This window comes from Chanodichthys erythropterus, chromosome 10 (genome assembly GCF_024489055.1).
Source record: "Chanodichthys erythropterus isolate Z2021 chromosome 10, ASM2448905v1, whole genome shotgun sequence".
Classification (NCBI taxonomy): Eukaryota; Metazoa; Chordata; class Actinopteri; order Cypriniformes; family Xenocyprididae; genus Chanodichthys; species Chanodichthys erythropterus.
The window spans coordinates 10,631,365-10,647,217 of NC_090230.1; the positions used below are offsets into that span (position 1 = coordinate 10,631,365).

A 15,853-nucleotide genomic window follows, 5' to 3' on the forward strand; every position below is an offset into this window, starting at 1 on the left:
CACAAACAGTAATTTCACAAGTTCACTCTTACAAATAATCAGATAAAAAGTGAAAAGTATGCGTATTTGGCATGCTGTCTGAAGGGAGGGCTCGAAACTCAGAATTTAGCCTGAATCCAACATACTCCTTATATGCCTGGTTAGTTTTACAAATTACAAATAAAGTATACGTTTGTCTTGCAGTTTAGCTTTATTTTTCGTAACCCAACACAATTACATATTTCAGAAATTCAGCACCATCAAAAGACATAAAAACATAACCTCATCACACCACTATTCATCTACAGATATATGACCTATATTAAATTATGTGTACAAGCCTCATCTTCCGCATCCGTACAGCTTGTTGATCCTCAGGATGTCAATGTTGGACAGTCCCTGCATCTGTCCGATTTCCACTGTGGCATCAGGAATGGGAGTGATGGTTTCCAGCCCAGGCTGGATGGCGAAGGCTGTTCTTCCATAGTGCATGATGGAGCTGTAGTCGTATGGAGTGTTTTGGTTGTTGGTGTTCTGTTTCTCGAAGTTGTAGGACATGTCAGGAGACAAGTTCTCCCAGTTGATTTTGACGTACTTGTCACGATCGCTCCTGGTTTGCTCGTGGTAGAAGCCCAGGGCATGATTCAGCTCATGTTGAGCGATGCCAGTGTACACACAGCCTTGCCTGTTGAGGGAGACCACCTGTTTGCCACCAGTTCTACCTAGAGAAGAGTAGCACCTGAGAGAAGAAAGGAAATAAAGGGGTTAGATATCTGATTTAATGTTCTTGTTGTAAAAGAGAGTCCTGATTATTTTGTATAATTGTTCTGACCCATCTTTGTTCTCAATACTGATGTAGTCAGTCTGAGATGATCTGGCCACAAAGCGGATGCAGGTTTTGGCATGAAAGGCCGACATGGCGTTCGCAATCACAGATCTGTCATAATTGGCTGCAAACAAAAGGTTCCACAAGTTTAAAATGGCATCTAAATGAATGAATTGTGTTCAACGAATGAAGGAGATTCACGTACAGAATTCAGCGCTCACTATGTACGGGACCTCCACTATGTTGTTAGAGTTTTTCTTCCAGAAACAGTTGTTGTTCAAGCAGTAGAGAGCATTTCTGGTTTTGGGAAAGACCAGATCTCCTTCAATCAAGACTTCAGATGATCCTGCATTTAAAGAGACACATATTGATGAAATAACACAAAATATTTATAGGCCTCAATCACTGACCATTTACTGGCTTTATAGAAATCTACAAGGTGTCTGACCATTGTTGGTGTCCAAAATTCTTGTGGTGATGTCCAGAGTTTCAGGCTCTGATACAAATACGCCTTCAAACATCTGCTCCTGGTGGTAGAAATAGAGATGTTTTAAACAACTCATTTGAGGAGAGTTAATAATTTGAGAGAGAGACTAGATAGGATCTTACCATGAGAGGAGACGCCTGGGAGATGCCAAACAGCAGCAGCAGAATGGAGAGGGAGGCTCTTGTGTCCATGCTGTGTCCTCAGTGTGTATAGATGTCAAGGATGCTCCTGTGCTGAGGTCTGATGTCTGCGAGCTGTTCTGTCTGGACTTTATATTCACCTGAGTAGGTGGCTCCACTGGGGGATTATGGGTAGGGTCTTAGTGTCCAGAGTCTAAAATGTGTGCCTAAAGGGAGGAAGCTCTGACCCCACCTGTTGGTCCTAATCTTTGCACAATCATAGAATATACCTCAGTTTGTTCATCTAATTCTCTGTAATGGACGTGCTTTAGCTTTTGGACTTCAACACATGCCCTAACACAGTAATATAGAGGGATGGTCCACAATACATTAAATGTGCTCTGTAGGTAGCAAGATGAACAACTGACTACTTAAATTAGCTTAGCTAAGCTGAAAGCTTTTGATTTAATGGAAAATCAGAAACAATTACCGTGTATTGCTAAAATATTATCAGTGTAACAAAGGGAGACTGAAGCAGAGATCCATCTGCAGGCTTTATTACAAAAGTAAGCGTGGTCGTACAGGCAGGGTCTAAGCAGGGGCAAACAGGAACAGCAAGGGCTAGGCAGAATCGTAGTCAGGGTACAGGCAGTAGATCGAGGCAGGCAGATATCATTCACAGTCCAGGAAACAATAAACAGTCCAGAGGTATGCAGCAAGGAATCATAAACAGGTAACCAGGCAGGATCAACAACAGATAGGCATACAGGATACAGGGAAACGCTCAGAAATGTAACACAAGTGAAAACAAGACTTCACGATCAGGTGATGAGTGTGTGAGTCTTTTATAGTCCAGGTAATGCATGGCAGCTGGGTGTGGTGATTAGTGTAGTGATTGGTGGAGTGAGTGCAGGTGATTGGCAGAGAAGAACTGACGGTGATCGTGACAATCAGGACAAATGTAATATTATATACAGGTAGTATTTCATTGCACTACACAACTCTTTATTTGATACAATTGTTTTGTTATGAAGAAGCAACATGATTTCAAACAGTGACAACCCCACCTTGCTATTTAGTAAAGTTGTTTAATAGTTGAAGAAGAATGGCATCTACGTTAACATTATTCTTTCTGTTTATCCCGAGGTTTACCGTAGTCCATTACCGTAGACCAGTGGTCACCAACCTTTTTAAGCCCAAGATCCCTGACCTCGACCTTTATGAAAGACAAGATCTACTTGATAGAAAAAGACAGCCCAGATTGTATTTAGTATTTTTTTTTCATGGCCAATTTAGATTCTGATTTATTTATTTATTTATTTATTTATTTTTACAAGCAAATTGGCCGATTCTTATACTGGTTGCAGATATTTATTATTATTATTATTATTATTATTATTATTATTATAAACAAAAATACATAGCCATTTCAAATTAGAGGGAACCACTGCTTTTTAATCACAATCTAAACAAAGATGCTATCACATTGTATGAGCAGTTGTTTTTTATTTGAATTAATTGAGATTTAATTTCAAGATTTAAAGAAAAAACAGAACGGTCTGACTTTATCTTTGTGAAATTATATGCTACACACAAAAAAAGCTTGAAACAAAAACAGCAGACTGAATGAGACGCAGATTCACTCTCTGACAGCAGGTGGCGCTTATGGAGCAGCAGAGATACAGCGTTTCCTTGGTTACCGCTGTAAACAAAGCTGAACTGCGCTAATAATTAGCTACTTTATTCGGAGGTAAGAGGAAAGTAAAATACCATTGCCATCGAAATTTTTCTGAAGACAGTAATTCCTTTTACAGATGCATTCATATAACCCCTCACAACCAATTCCATATTTATATTTTCTTCCTATATTTCGAGCATCGTGAACAGTGAGCTGCTCTGCCTGCTACAGAATTGTCTCCTCTTTGCGTCCGTCTTCAGCGTCTCTGGCCTCTTGTTTACGGCCGTTTACAGACTCGGACATGATGTGGGCTATTTCCCTTTATCACTGTCCCCGTAGCTCCCTAAAATAACAGAAAAATAAATACAAAAATACAGTACAGTACAGTACAGACTGGAGAAATGTAATGTATTTTTGTACTCATATTTCTGTTATTTTCGCGAGCTACTGGAACAGTGATAAAGATCGACCGGTCGATCGCAGCGACGGGTTGGCGACCACTGCCGTAGACCATCTATTGTGAAGGCATCATCGACACGGCAGCCAGTGGCACAGCTCCTACACAAACCGTCTGTACCGCAGTGATGAATACGATCCTCAACTGGATGGAACTGAAATAAATAATTTGAATGTTGCAATCCTATCGGACTTATGATAGCAACCTGAATCGTAACAAAGCACTGTTTGCCAGAGGAGGACTGGCCCCCCGACTAAGCCTGGTTTCTCCCAAGGTTTTTTTTCTGCATTTTAACACCTATTTGCCACCTGATGTTACCTGTTGGAGTTTGGGTTCCTTGCCGCTATCGCCTTTGGCTTGCTTAGTTGGGGACACTTGACATTTGATATTCAACAGTGCTTTGATCTGCCTGCATTGACACTATTCTTTAAAAGCTGCTGTGCAGCCAAAATTATATACCAGTTATCAATGTAAAGCTGCTTTGACACAATCTGCATTGTAAAAAGCGCTACATAAATAAAGGTGACTTGACTTGACTTGAACTACGCAAAGCAATGCTACTGCATTTTACACATTCAACTGTACACCATTTCTAGTTAAAGATGAGTCACATTTCATCTCTTTGTGATTTTAAGTTTTGATCGAAAAAGTTTTCAATTTGCTTTTATAGAAATTGTGTATTTTATTCTGAGGTGCTTTTATAGAAATTGTGTATTTTATTCTGAGGTTCAGATGTTATTTTCAGTTTCTGCAATGAAGCAGAAAAAAAAATTGCTCTATAATTTGAACCTAACATCACAAGTAAGATGTTCTTAGTTTCATTTACAAAGAGATTCTGGGGGGGTAATTTTGGTAATTGCTCTTGCATTGTGTTATTTTCTTCATTTACACTGCCAGAGCGTTCCCACCTGACATGTAATGTACTTCACGTGTTTACACGTACATGAAATCTAATAGCAAATTATATAGTAATTTATGCGTATTTGGCGTGCTGTCCAGGGAAGGGCGCTGAGCTTGGAATTTGGCCCAAACCCAGAGTACACCCCTTCCATGACTGGGATAGAAACCAGCCAAGAGCAAGGTGATGGGGTGCATGGAGGGATGCTGTGAAACATGTCGCGGGATAGAGGTGAGAGACGGGCTTATATACAGGCTTCTCCTTGTGCTGATTGATTGATTACCCGAACGTGCTCCTCCCGAATTCTGTTAAATAAAACTTCATATGTTGAAAAGTTCTCCATTTAATTTTTTTATCCTCCCACAAACAGTAATTTCACAAGTTCACTCTTACAAATAATCAGATAAAAAGTGAAAAGTATGCGTATTTGGCATGCTGTCTGAAGGAGGGCTCGAAACTCAGAATTTAGCCTGAATCCAACATACTCCTTATATGCCTGGTTAGTTTTACAAATTACAAATAAAGTATACGTTTGTCTTGCAGTTTAGCTTTATTTTTCGTAACCCAACACAATTACATATTTCAGAAATTCAGCACCATCAAAAGACATAAAAACATAACCTCATCACACCACTATTCATCTACAGATATATGACCTATATTAAATTATGTGTACAAGCCTCATCTTCCGCATCCGTACAGCTTGTTGATCCTCAGGATGTCAATGTTGGACAGTCCCTGCATCTGTCCGATTTCCACTGTGGCATCAGGAATGGGAGTGATGGTTTCCAGCCCAGGCTGGATGGCGAAGGCTGTTCTTCCATAGTGCATGATGGAGCTGTAGTCGTATGGAGTGTTTTGGTTGTTGGTGTTCTGTTTCTCGAAGTTGTAGGACATGTCAGGAGACAAGTTCTCCCAGTTGATTTTGACGTACTTGTCACGATCGCTCCTGGTTTGCTCGTGGTAGAAGCCCAGGGCATGATTCAGCTCATGTTGAGCGATGCCAGTGTACACACAGCCTTGCCTGTTGAGGGAGACCACCTGTTTGCCACCAGTTCTACCTAGAGAAGAGTAGCACCTGAGAGAAGAAAGGAAATAAAGGGGTTAGATATCTGATTTAATGTTCTTGTTGTAAAAGAGAGTCCTGATTATTTTGTATAATTGTTCTGACCCATCTTTGTTCTCAATACTGATGTAGTCAGTCTGAGATGATCTGGCCACAAAGCGGATGCAGGTTTTGGCATGAAAGGCCGACATGGCGTTCGCAATCACAGATCTGTCATAATTGGCTGCAAACAAAAGGTTCCACAAGTTTAAAATGGCATCTAAATGAATGAATTGTGTTCAACGAATGAAGGAGATTCACGTACAGAATTCAGCGCTCACTATGTACGGGACCTCCACTATGTTGTTAGAGTTTTTCTTCCAGAAACAGTTGTTGTTCAAGCAGTAGAGAGCATTTCTGGTTTTGGGAAAGACCAGATCTCCTTCAATCAAGACTTCAGATGATCCTGCATTTAAAGAGACACATATTGATGAAATAACACAAAATATTTATAGGCCTCAATCACTGACCATTTACTGGCTTTATAGAAATCTACAAGGTGTCTGACCATTGTTGGTGTCCAAAATTCTTGTGGTGATGTCCAGAGTTTCAGGCTCTGATACAAATACGCCTTCAAACATCTGCTCCTGGTGGTAGAAATAGAGATGTTTTAAACAACTCATTTGAGGAGAGTTAATAATTTGAGAGAGAGACTAGATAGGATCTTACCATGAGAGGAGACGCCTGGGAGATGCCAAACAGCAGCAGCAGAATGGAGAGGGAGGCTCTTGTGTCCATGCTGTGTCCTCAGTGTGTATAGATGTCAAGGATGCTCCTGTGCTGAGGTCTGATGTCTGCGAGCTGTTCTGTCTGGACTTTATATTCACCTGAGTAGGTGGCTCCACTGGGGGATTATGGGTAGGGTCTTAGTGTCCAGAGTCTAAAATGTGTGCCTAAAGGGAGGAAGCTCTGACCCCACCTGTTGGTCCTAATCTTTGCACAATCATAGAATATACCTCAGTTTGTTCATCTAATTCTCTGTAATGGACGTGCTTTAGCTTTTGGACTTCAACACATGCCCTAACACAGTAATATAGAGGGATGGTCCACAATACATTAAATGTGCTCTGTAGGTAGCAAGATGAACAACTGACTACTTAAATTAGCTTAGCTAAGCTGAAAGCTTTTGATTTAATGGAAAATCAGAAACAATTACCGTGTATTGCTAAAATATTATCAGTGTAACAAAGGGAGACTGAAGCAGAGATCCATCTGCAGGCTTTATTACAAAAGTAAGCGTGGTCGTACAGGCAGGGTCTAAGCAGGGGCAAACAGGAACAGCAAGGGCTAGGCAGAATCGTAGTCAGGGTACAGGCAGTAGATCGAGGCAGGCAGATATCATTCACAGTCCAGGAAACAATAAACAGTCCAGAGGTATGCAGCAAGGAATCATAAACAGGTAACCAGGCAGGATCAACAACAGATAGGCATACAGGATACAGGGAAACGCTCAGAAATGTAACACAAGTGAAAACAAGACTTCACGATCAGGTGATGAGTGTGTGAGTCTTTTATAGTCCAGGTAATGCATGGCAGCTGGGTGTGGTGATTAGTGTAGTGATTGGTGGAGTGAGTGCAGGTGATTGGCAGAGAAGAACTGACGGTGATCGTGACAATCAGGACAAATGTAATATTATATACAGGTAGTATTTCATTGCACTACACAACTCTTTATTTGATACAATTGTTTTGTTATGAAGAAGCAACATGATTTCAAACAGTGACAACCCCACCTTGCTATTTAGTAAAGTTGTTTAATAGTTGAAGAAGAATGGCATCTACGTTAACATTATTCTTTCTGTTTATCCCGAGGTTTACCGTAGTCCATTACCGTAGACCAGTGGTCACCAACCTTTTTAAGCCCAAGATCCCTGACCTCGACCTTTATGAAAGACAAGATCTACTTGATAGAAAAAGACAGCCCAGATTGTATTTAGTATTTTTTTTTCATGGCCAATTTAGATTCTGATTTATTTATTTATTTATTTATTTATTTTTACAAGCAAATTGGCCGATTCTTATACTGGTTGCAGATATTTATTATTATTATTATTATTATTATTATTATTATAAACAAAAATACATAGCCATTTCAAATTAGAGGGAACCACTGCTTTTTAATCACAATCTAAACAAAGATGCTATCACATTGTATGAGCAGTTGTTTTTTATTTGAATTAATTGAGATTTAATTTCAAGATTTAAAGAAAAAACAGAACGGTCTGACTTTATCTTTGTGAAATTATATGCTACACACAAAAAAAGCTTGAAACAAAAACAGCAGACTGAATGAGACGCAGATTCACTCTCTGACAGCAGGTGGCGCTTATGGAGCAGCAGAGATACAGCGTTTCCTTGGTTACCGCTGTAAACAAAGCTGAACTGCGCTAATAATTAGCTACTTTATTCGGAGGTAAGAGGAAAGTAAAATACCATTGCCATCGAAATTTTTCTGAAGACAGTAATTCCTTTTACAGATGCATTCATATAACCCCTCACAACCAATTCCATATTTATATTTTCTTCCTATATTTCGAGCATCGTGAACAGTGAGCTGCTCTGCCTGCTACAGAATTGTCTCCTCTTTGCGTCCGTCTTCAGCGTCTCTGGCCTCTTGTTTACGGCCGTTTACAGACTCGGACATGATGTGGGCTATTTCCCTTTATCACTGTCCCCGTAGCTCCCTAAAATAACAGAAAAATAAATACAAAAATACAGTACAGTACAGTACAGACTGGAGAAATGTAATGTATTTTTGTACTCATATTTCTGTTATTTTCGCGAGCTACTGGAACAGTGATAAAGATCGACCGGTCGATCGCAGCGACGGGTTGGCGACCACTGCCGTAGACCATCTATTGTGAAGGCATCATCGACACGGCAGCCAGTGGCACAGCTCCTACACAAACCGTCTGTACCGCAGTGATGAATACGATCCTCAACTGGATGGAACTGAAATAAATAATTTGAATGTTGCAATCCTATCGGACTTATGATAGCAACCTGAATCGTAACAAAGCACTGTTTGCCAGAGGAGGACTGGCCCCCCGACTAAGCCTGGTTTCTCCCAAGGTTTTTTTTCTGCATTTTAACACCTATTTGCCACCTGATGTTACCTGTTGGAGTTTGGGTTCCTTGCCGCTATCGCCTTTGGCTTGCTTAGTTGGGGACACTTGACATTTGATATTCAACAGTGCTTTGATCTGCCTGCATTGACACTATTCTTTAAAAGCTGCTGTGCAGCCAAAATTATATACCAGTTATCAATGTAAAGCTGCTTTGACACAATCTGCATTGTAAAAAGCGCTACATAAATAAAGGTGACTTGACTTGACTTGAACTACGCAAAGCAATGCTACTGCATTTTACACATTCAACTGTACACCATTTCTAGTTAAAGATGAGTCACATTTCATCTCTTTGTGATTTTAAGTTTTGATCGAAAAAGTTTTCAATTTGCTTTTATAGAAATTGTGTATTTTATTCTGAGGTGCTTTTATAGAAATTGTGTATTTTATTCTGAGGTTCAGATGTTATTTTCAGTTTCTGCAATGAAGCAGAAAAAAAATTGCTCTATAATTTGAACCTAACATCACAAGTAAGATGTTCTTAGTTTCATTTACAAAGAGATTCTGGGGGGGTAATTTTGGTAATTGCTCTTGCATTGTGTTATTTTCTTCATTTACACTGCCAGAGCGTTCCCACCTGACATGTAATGTACTTCACGTGTTTACACGTACATGAAATCTAATAGCAAATTATATAGTAATTTATGCGTATTTGGCGTGCTGTCCAGGGAAGGGCGCTGAGCTTGGAATTTGGCCCAAACCCAGAGTACACCCCTTCCATGACTGGGATAGAAACCAGCCAAGAGCAAGGTGATGGGGTGCATGGAGGGATGCTGTGAAACATGTCGCGGGATAGAGGTGAGAGACGGGCTTATATACAGGCTTCTCCTTGTGCTGATTGATTGATTACCCGAACGTGCTCCTCCCGAATTCTGTTAAATAAAACTTCATATGTTGAAAAGTTCTCCATTTAATTTTTTTATCCTCCCACAAACAGTAATTTCACAAGTTCACTCTTACAAATAATCAGATAAAAAGTGAAAAGTATGCGTATTTGGCATGCTGTCTGAAGGGAGGGCTCGAAACTCAGAATTTAGCCTGAATCCAACATACTCCTTATATGCCTGGTTAATAGTAACCAGGTGATTGTGAGGAGACGGGGTGGTGTAGGGATGGAGAAAACTATCGAGGACCATAGATGAGTCAGCTATGTCTATATATATATATATATATATATATATATATATATATATATATATATATATATATACATATAGGCCTCCCTCGTGCTGATTGGATAGGCAACATGAACATGTTCCCCCCAATCTTAAAGGGTTAGTTCACCCAAAAATGAAATTTGTTTCATTAATTACTCACCCTCATGCTGTTGCAAATCCGTGAGACCTTCATTCATCTTCGGAACACAAATTAAGATATTTTTGATGAATCCGAGAGGTATATGACTTCTCCATAGACAGCAATATAATCAACGCTTTCAAGGTCCAGAAAGGTACTAAAGGCATCGTTAAAACCGTCGACGTGACTGCAGTGGTTCAAACTTAATTTTATGAAGTGATTTTAACAAAACATCATATTGTGTATGCTGTATGGTATCATTAAACTGCTGGTTCAATTCTCCATGAAAGGCAAGTAGATCCCTGTGCCCGGTTGCATAAAGCACCTTAAGTTTTTCCCTTAAGTATGACACTTAAGGCGTGATTTCCCCTTAACTAAGGGAATGACTTAAGGGTGTTGCATATAATCTCTTAAACTGTTCTCTTAGGTAAGGGAAACCGTTAAGTGTTTAACGACAGCATCCCAGGTTTTGCCGTTAAAAAATTCTACTGTTGCCATGGACACGTTATTTGTTAATACGTATCGTGGTAAGTTTTCACAGAAAACAACATAATATGGATAAGGAAAACAAAAAAGAAAACCAAATATGAAAGAGACGAGAAACTCAAATTGATTGTTTACTCAAAATTGAGATTTCTGCCGTCATTCACTCACCCTGACACCCTCATGTCGTTCCAAACCCATAAGACTTTCATTCATCTTTGGATAACAAATAAAGATATTTTTAATATTCTCTCATCATTTATGTCCGTTTATTGAAAGACATCCATATGATTACGGCTGTGTCGGAAGCTCAAATGTGCGCGCAAGAACCAATGAGGTTTGTTTTTGCGTGTGATGCACGCACGTTTGCGCTTCCGTTGACCATATAAGATAATAAGATATGTTATATTTCATCAATGTTTATGTGAATAAACCGCTAAAGTACAATTTGTCTATCATATAAAGCGGCCGATCGTGGCACGTTATACGACTTGGATTGATCCTGCTCACTCTGTGTAACACTTAAGGTGAAGTTTTACGAACCTTACGATATACTTAGGGAAATGAAGGTTAAGGGGCTTTATGCAACACTTACGCATTACTTAAGTGAAAAATATATACTTAAGGGAAATTCTTAAGGGTTTATGACGTTTCGCCTAAAGAAACCCTTAAGTAACACTTAACGGTTATTTTCTGCAACACCCTTAAGTTTAAGGGAAACATAAGGGTGATCTTAAGGGAAAATTACACTTAAGGTGCTTTATGCAACCGGGCACTGGTCTCTTGTTTGCAGCAATTGTTATTTTCTTTGTTGCACCTTTTTCCATCTGCAAGTCAAAACTGTTGCACGATAACTAACTTCATCACTGCAACACACACCCCACACGGCATTGGCTCTGGCTCTTTTCACACTTATATTTTCCAAGATTTATCCCATTAATGTTACTAGGATCTTGTACAAGGACCGCATTTCCCAGCATTCTGGCTCTGGCTTGCATTCAAACAGAATGCTCTTATAATTTTCCGGAACCAAAGTCCATTGTGAACACAGCCCTTATTTTCACCAGAACTTCACAACATGTCTAGAACTGCATCTTTGGCTCACATTGTTCTTCAGGTGATCACACTTATTTCTCCTGTGGACTTTCTCAGTCTTTGGTGAATTTGAAAGTTGAATGTGTTGTACTAGAGGATGCAGAAGTGATTGACTCCAGTAGAGGGTCTTGACACAATAAAGCTGTGAACATATGATTATACCAGTAAATCTCAAACATCTTTCAAAAGCTATGTTATTGCATTTAATAATAATAATAATAATAATAAAATAAATAAATAAATAACCTGTTGAATTGAATACATCATATACTGTAATATTCCCAGTCCTCCAGTTTTCCTAAGGTTAAACCAGGTGGCTTTAATTTGTTTGCAGGCGAAGCTCAGTACAATGACGCCTTTACTGCTACAGTCAACCGCTGTCTTAAACTTGTCATTGAATTACAAATAAAGTATACGTTTGTCTTGCAGTTTAGCTTTATTTTTCACAACCCAACACAATTACATATTTCAGAAATTCAGCACCATCAAAAGACATAAAAACATAACCTCATCATACCACTATTCATCTACAGATATATGACCTATATTAAATTATGTGTACAAGCCTCATCTTCAGCATCCATACAGCTTGTTGATCCTCAGGATGTCGATGTTGGACAGTCCCTGCCTCTGTCCGATTTCCACCGTGGCATCAGGAATGGGAGTGATGGTTTCCAGCCCAGGCTGGATGGCGAAGGCTGTTCTTCCATAGTGCATGATGGAGCTGTAGTCGTATGGAGTGTTTTGGTTGTTGGTGTTCTGTTTCTCGAAGTTGTAGGACATGTCAGGAGACAAGTTCTCCCAGTTGATTTTGACGTACTTGTCACGATCGCTCCTGGTTTGCTCGTGGTAGAAGCCCAGGGCATGATTCAGCTCATGTTGAGCGATGCCAGTGTACACACAGCCTTGCCTGTTGAGGGAGACCACCTGTTTGCCACCAGTTCTACCTAGAGAAGAGTAGCACCTGAGAGGAGAAAGGAAATAAAGGGGTTAGATATCTGATTTAATGTTCTTGTTGTAAAAGAGAGTCCTGATTATTGTATAATTGTTCTGACCCATCTTTGTTCTCAATACTGATGTAGTCAGTCTGAGATGATCTGGCCACAAAGCGGATGCAGGTTTTGGCATGAAAGGCCGACATGGCGTTCGCAATCACAGATCTGTCATAATTGGCTGCAAACAAAAGGTTCCACAAGTTTAAAATGGCATCTAAATGAATGAATTGTGTTCAACGAATGAAGGAGATTCACGTACAGAATTCAGCGCTCACTATGTACGGGACCTCCACTATGTTGTTAGAGTTTTTCTTCCAGAAACAGTTGTTGTTCAAGCAGTAGAGAGCATTTCTGGTTTTGGGAAAGACCAGATCTCCTTCAATCAAGACTTCAGATGATCCTGCATTTAAAGAGACACATATTGATGAAATAACACAAAATATTTATAGGCCTCAATCACTGACCATTTACTGGCTTTATAGAAATCTACAAGGTGTCTGACCATTGTTGGTGTCCAATATTCTTGTGGTGATGTCCAGAGTTTCAGGCTCTGATACAAATACACCTTCAAACATCTGCTCCTGGTGGTAGAAATAGAGATGCTTTAAACAACTCATTTGAGGTGTAACGTCTGGATGGATCCGTTCAGAGTCAATAAACTTTGGAGTTTTCAGAACGCTTTTAACCTGATGAACTTTGTTTCTTAATCACTAAATCGGCTCCGAACTGTCTACTAAAGATGAGCCCACTTGACACCTTTGTGGCCCTCCGAGGTAACACAGCAGGCCCAATTTCCTTGCTCTTAGGACATCAAAGGGGCCCCTCATGTGGACTACGGGCCAGATCCACATTCCAGCACCCACACACACTGGCACACACACACAGACACACATACAGAAACACACAAACATACACTTTTAACTGTATATATATATACTACCACTATGCTGAAATATATATTTCATATATTTTAGGGCCTATGCATGTTTCCTAGTGTTTAAATGAGTGTATTTGTGCTAGTGTGCATTTTAACGATATAAACCATAACTTCTCTCCTATGCCTTTCTGATCTGTCGAGTTTGGTCTCTCCACAAAGCTCCGGACTCGAGCTATTTACTGAGGTGGGTCACATGGCTGACATATGCATTTTTCTATGTGTTTAATGATACTGTGAAGAAAGCACTCAATCTCGAAATCCGGTCTGATGGCCATTAAGTATGCAAATTCATCTAGGAGACCAAACCAAGGAACTTTGCCCGCCAAATAGTGCTGCGCATCTATTGGCCGATACAATTCAGGAGGTGTGTTAGTTTGTGTTTCCATAAAAACAACGACACACACCTTTTCTTTGTTCTCCCGGTGACCTCCCGATCATCTCGTGCACGTCTCTCCGGACGCCTCAGGTGACCGCACTTCCCAACCACGCGCGCAGCTCGGGAGGACCACTTCCTCTCTCTCTCTCTCTCTCTCTCTCTCTCTCTCTCTCTCTCTCTCTCTCTCTCTCTCTCTCTCTCTCTCTCGCTCTCTTCGGTTAAGTTACTTAAGTTTAAACCTCTTTTGAAAACCCCGCCGGAGAAACCCTCTCGGAAAGGACCAAGCCAAGCGCGTTGAAACGGCTACTCACGGACTCGAACCAATAAGCAAGTATTATCATTTACCTTAAATTTGTCTAAACTGATTTCTGTGCTGGCTCTCTCTCAAAAAGGTTTAACTGTGTAATTTGCCATTCTTTGATCATCTTTCTTTCCCTGTCTTTTCTTCATTTTCATTCTTGTGTATATATATGTGTATTCTTGTATATATATTTAGATGTATAACCTCTGTATTCGTAGTTTGCATATATTAAAACGTTATTCACGCTCGATTGTTCTGTTTGTTCTTTCAGCTGAAAACCAAGTCACTTTAACGTTTTTCGATCGCTTTATGCTTTGATGTTATAATAGCAAGTTATTTTCATGGCCAGATAATAACTCTGTTTATACTATTCTGTGAGGTACTTAGTTTGCTGGACAAACGAACAGTTCCTTTAAATAATTATTAAACCAGAACTAATCATATATGTAATTGATTATAATTCTTTGTAATTGATTCACAATATATGTTTAATTCCCCGTTGGGTCGATATATGAATCATAATTTATTCATAACCTTATGAATTATTATATTCATATTTCATCCATAAATTTATTAATAACCGCTACACATTCGTTACAGAGGAGTGTTAATAATTTGAGAGAGAGGCTAGATAGGATCTTACCATGAGAGGAGACGCCTGGGAGATGCCAAACAGCAGCAGCAGAATGGAGAGGGAGGCTCTTGTGTCCATGCTGTGTCCTCAGTGTGTAGAGATGTCAAGGATGCTCCTGTGCTGAGGTCTGATGTCTGCGAGCTGTTCTGTCTGGACTTTATATTCACCTGAGTAGGTGGCTCCACTGGGGGATTATGGGTAGGGTCTTAGTGTCCAGAGTCTAAAATGTGTGCCTAAAGGGAGGAAGCTCTGACCCCACCTGTTGGTCCTAATCTTTGCACAATCATAGAATATACCTCAATTTGTTCATCTAATTCTCTGTAATGGACGTGCTTTAGCTTTTGGACTTTAACACATGCCCTAACACAGTAATATAAAGGGATGGTCCACAATACATTAAATGTGCTCTGTAGGTAGATTACCAGTGAATCCTTATTCATGAGAACATCTCAATGTACTGCAAAGATTAGAAAATGACTCCAAAAAATATTAGCAAGATGGACAACTGACTACTTAAATTAGCTTAGCTAAGCTGAAAGCTTTTGATTTAATGGAAAATCAGAAACAATTACCGTGTATTGCTAAAATATTATCAGTGTAACAAAGGGAGACTCAGGCAGAGATCCATCTGCAGACTTTATTACAAAAGTAAGCGTGTTTGTACAGGCAGGGTCTAAGCAGGGGCAAACAGGAACAGCAAGGGCTAGGCAGAATCGTAGTCAGGGTACAGGCAGTAGATCGAGGCAGGCAGATATCATTCACAGTCCAGGAAACAATAAACAGTCCAGAGGTATGCAGCAAGGAATCATAAACAGGTAACCAGGCAGGATCAAGAACAGATAGGCAGACCAGATACAGGGAAACGCTCAGAAATGTAACACAAGTGAAAACAAGACTTCACGATCAGGTGATGAGTATGTGAGTCTTTTATAGTCCAGGTAATGCATGGCAGCTGGGTGTGGTGATTAGTGTAGTGATTGGTGGAGTGAGTGCAGGTGATTGGCAGAGAAGAACTGACGGTGATCGTGACAATCAGGACAAATGTAATATTATATACAG

The 15,853-nt window shown here is 39.9% G+C and overlaps 3 protein-coding genes across 3 annotated transcripts; all 3 read right to left on the reverse strand.

Moving 5' to 3' along the window:
• Window positions 1-321: 321 nt before the first annotated feature.
• LOC137029075 (hatching enzyme 1.2-like) lies at window positions 322-1,483 on the reverse strand. Its single transcript, XM_067398592.1, has 5 exons — window positions 1,415-1,483; window positions 1,254-1,326; window positions 1,011-1,151; window positions 812-929; window positions 322-718 (listed from the first exon to the last, which is right to left on the reverse strand). The coding sequence occupies exons 1-5, from the start codon at window positions 1,481-1,483 to the stop codon at window positions 322-324; spliced, it is 798 nt and encodes a 265-aa protein (XP_067254693.1).
• A 3,642-nt stretch (window positions 1,484-5,125) lies between these two features.
• LOC137029076 (hatching enzyme 1.2-like) lies at window positions 5,126-6,287 on the reverse strand. Its single transcript, XM_067398593.1, has 5 exons — window positions 6,219-6,287; window positions 6,058-6,130; window positions 5,815-5,955; window positions 5,616-5,733; window positions 5,126-5,522 (listed from the first exon to the last, which is right to left on the reverse strand). The coding sequence occupies exons 1-5, from the start codon at window positions 6,285-6,287 to the stop codon at window positions 5,126-5,128; spliced, it is 798 nt and encodes a 265-aa protein (XP_067254694.1).
• Window positions 6,288-12,124: 5,837 nt separating this feature from the next.
• On the reverse strand, window positions 12,125-14,872 carry LOC137029077 (hatching enzyme 1.2-like). Its single transcript, XM_067398594.1, has 5 exons — window positions 14,804-14,872; window positions 13,049-13,121; window positions 12,806-12,946; window positions 12,607-12,724; window positions 12,125-12,515 (listed from the first exon to the last, which is right to left on the reverse strand). The coding sequence occupies exons 1-5, from the start codon at window positions 14,870-14,872 to the stop codon at window positions 12,125-12,127; spliced, it is 792 nt and encodes a 263-aa protein (XP_067254695.1).
• Between the last annotated feature and the right edge of the window lie 981 nt (window positions 14,873-15,853).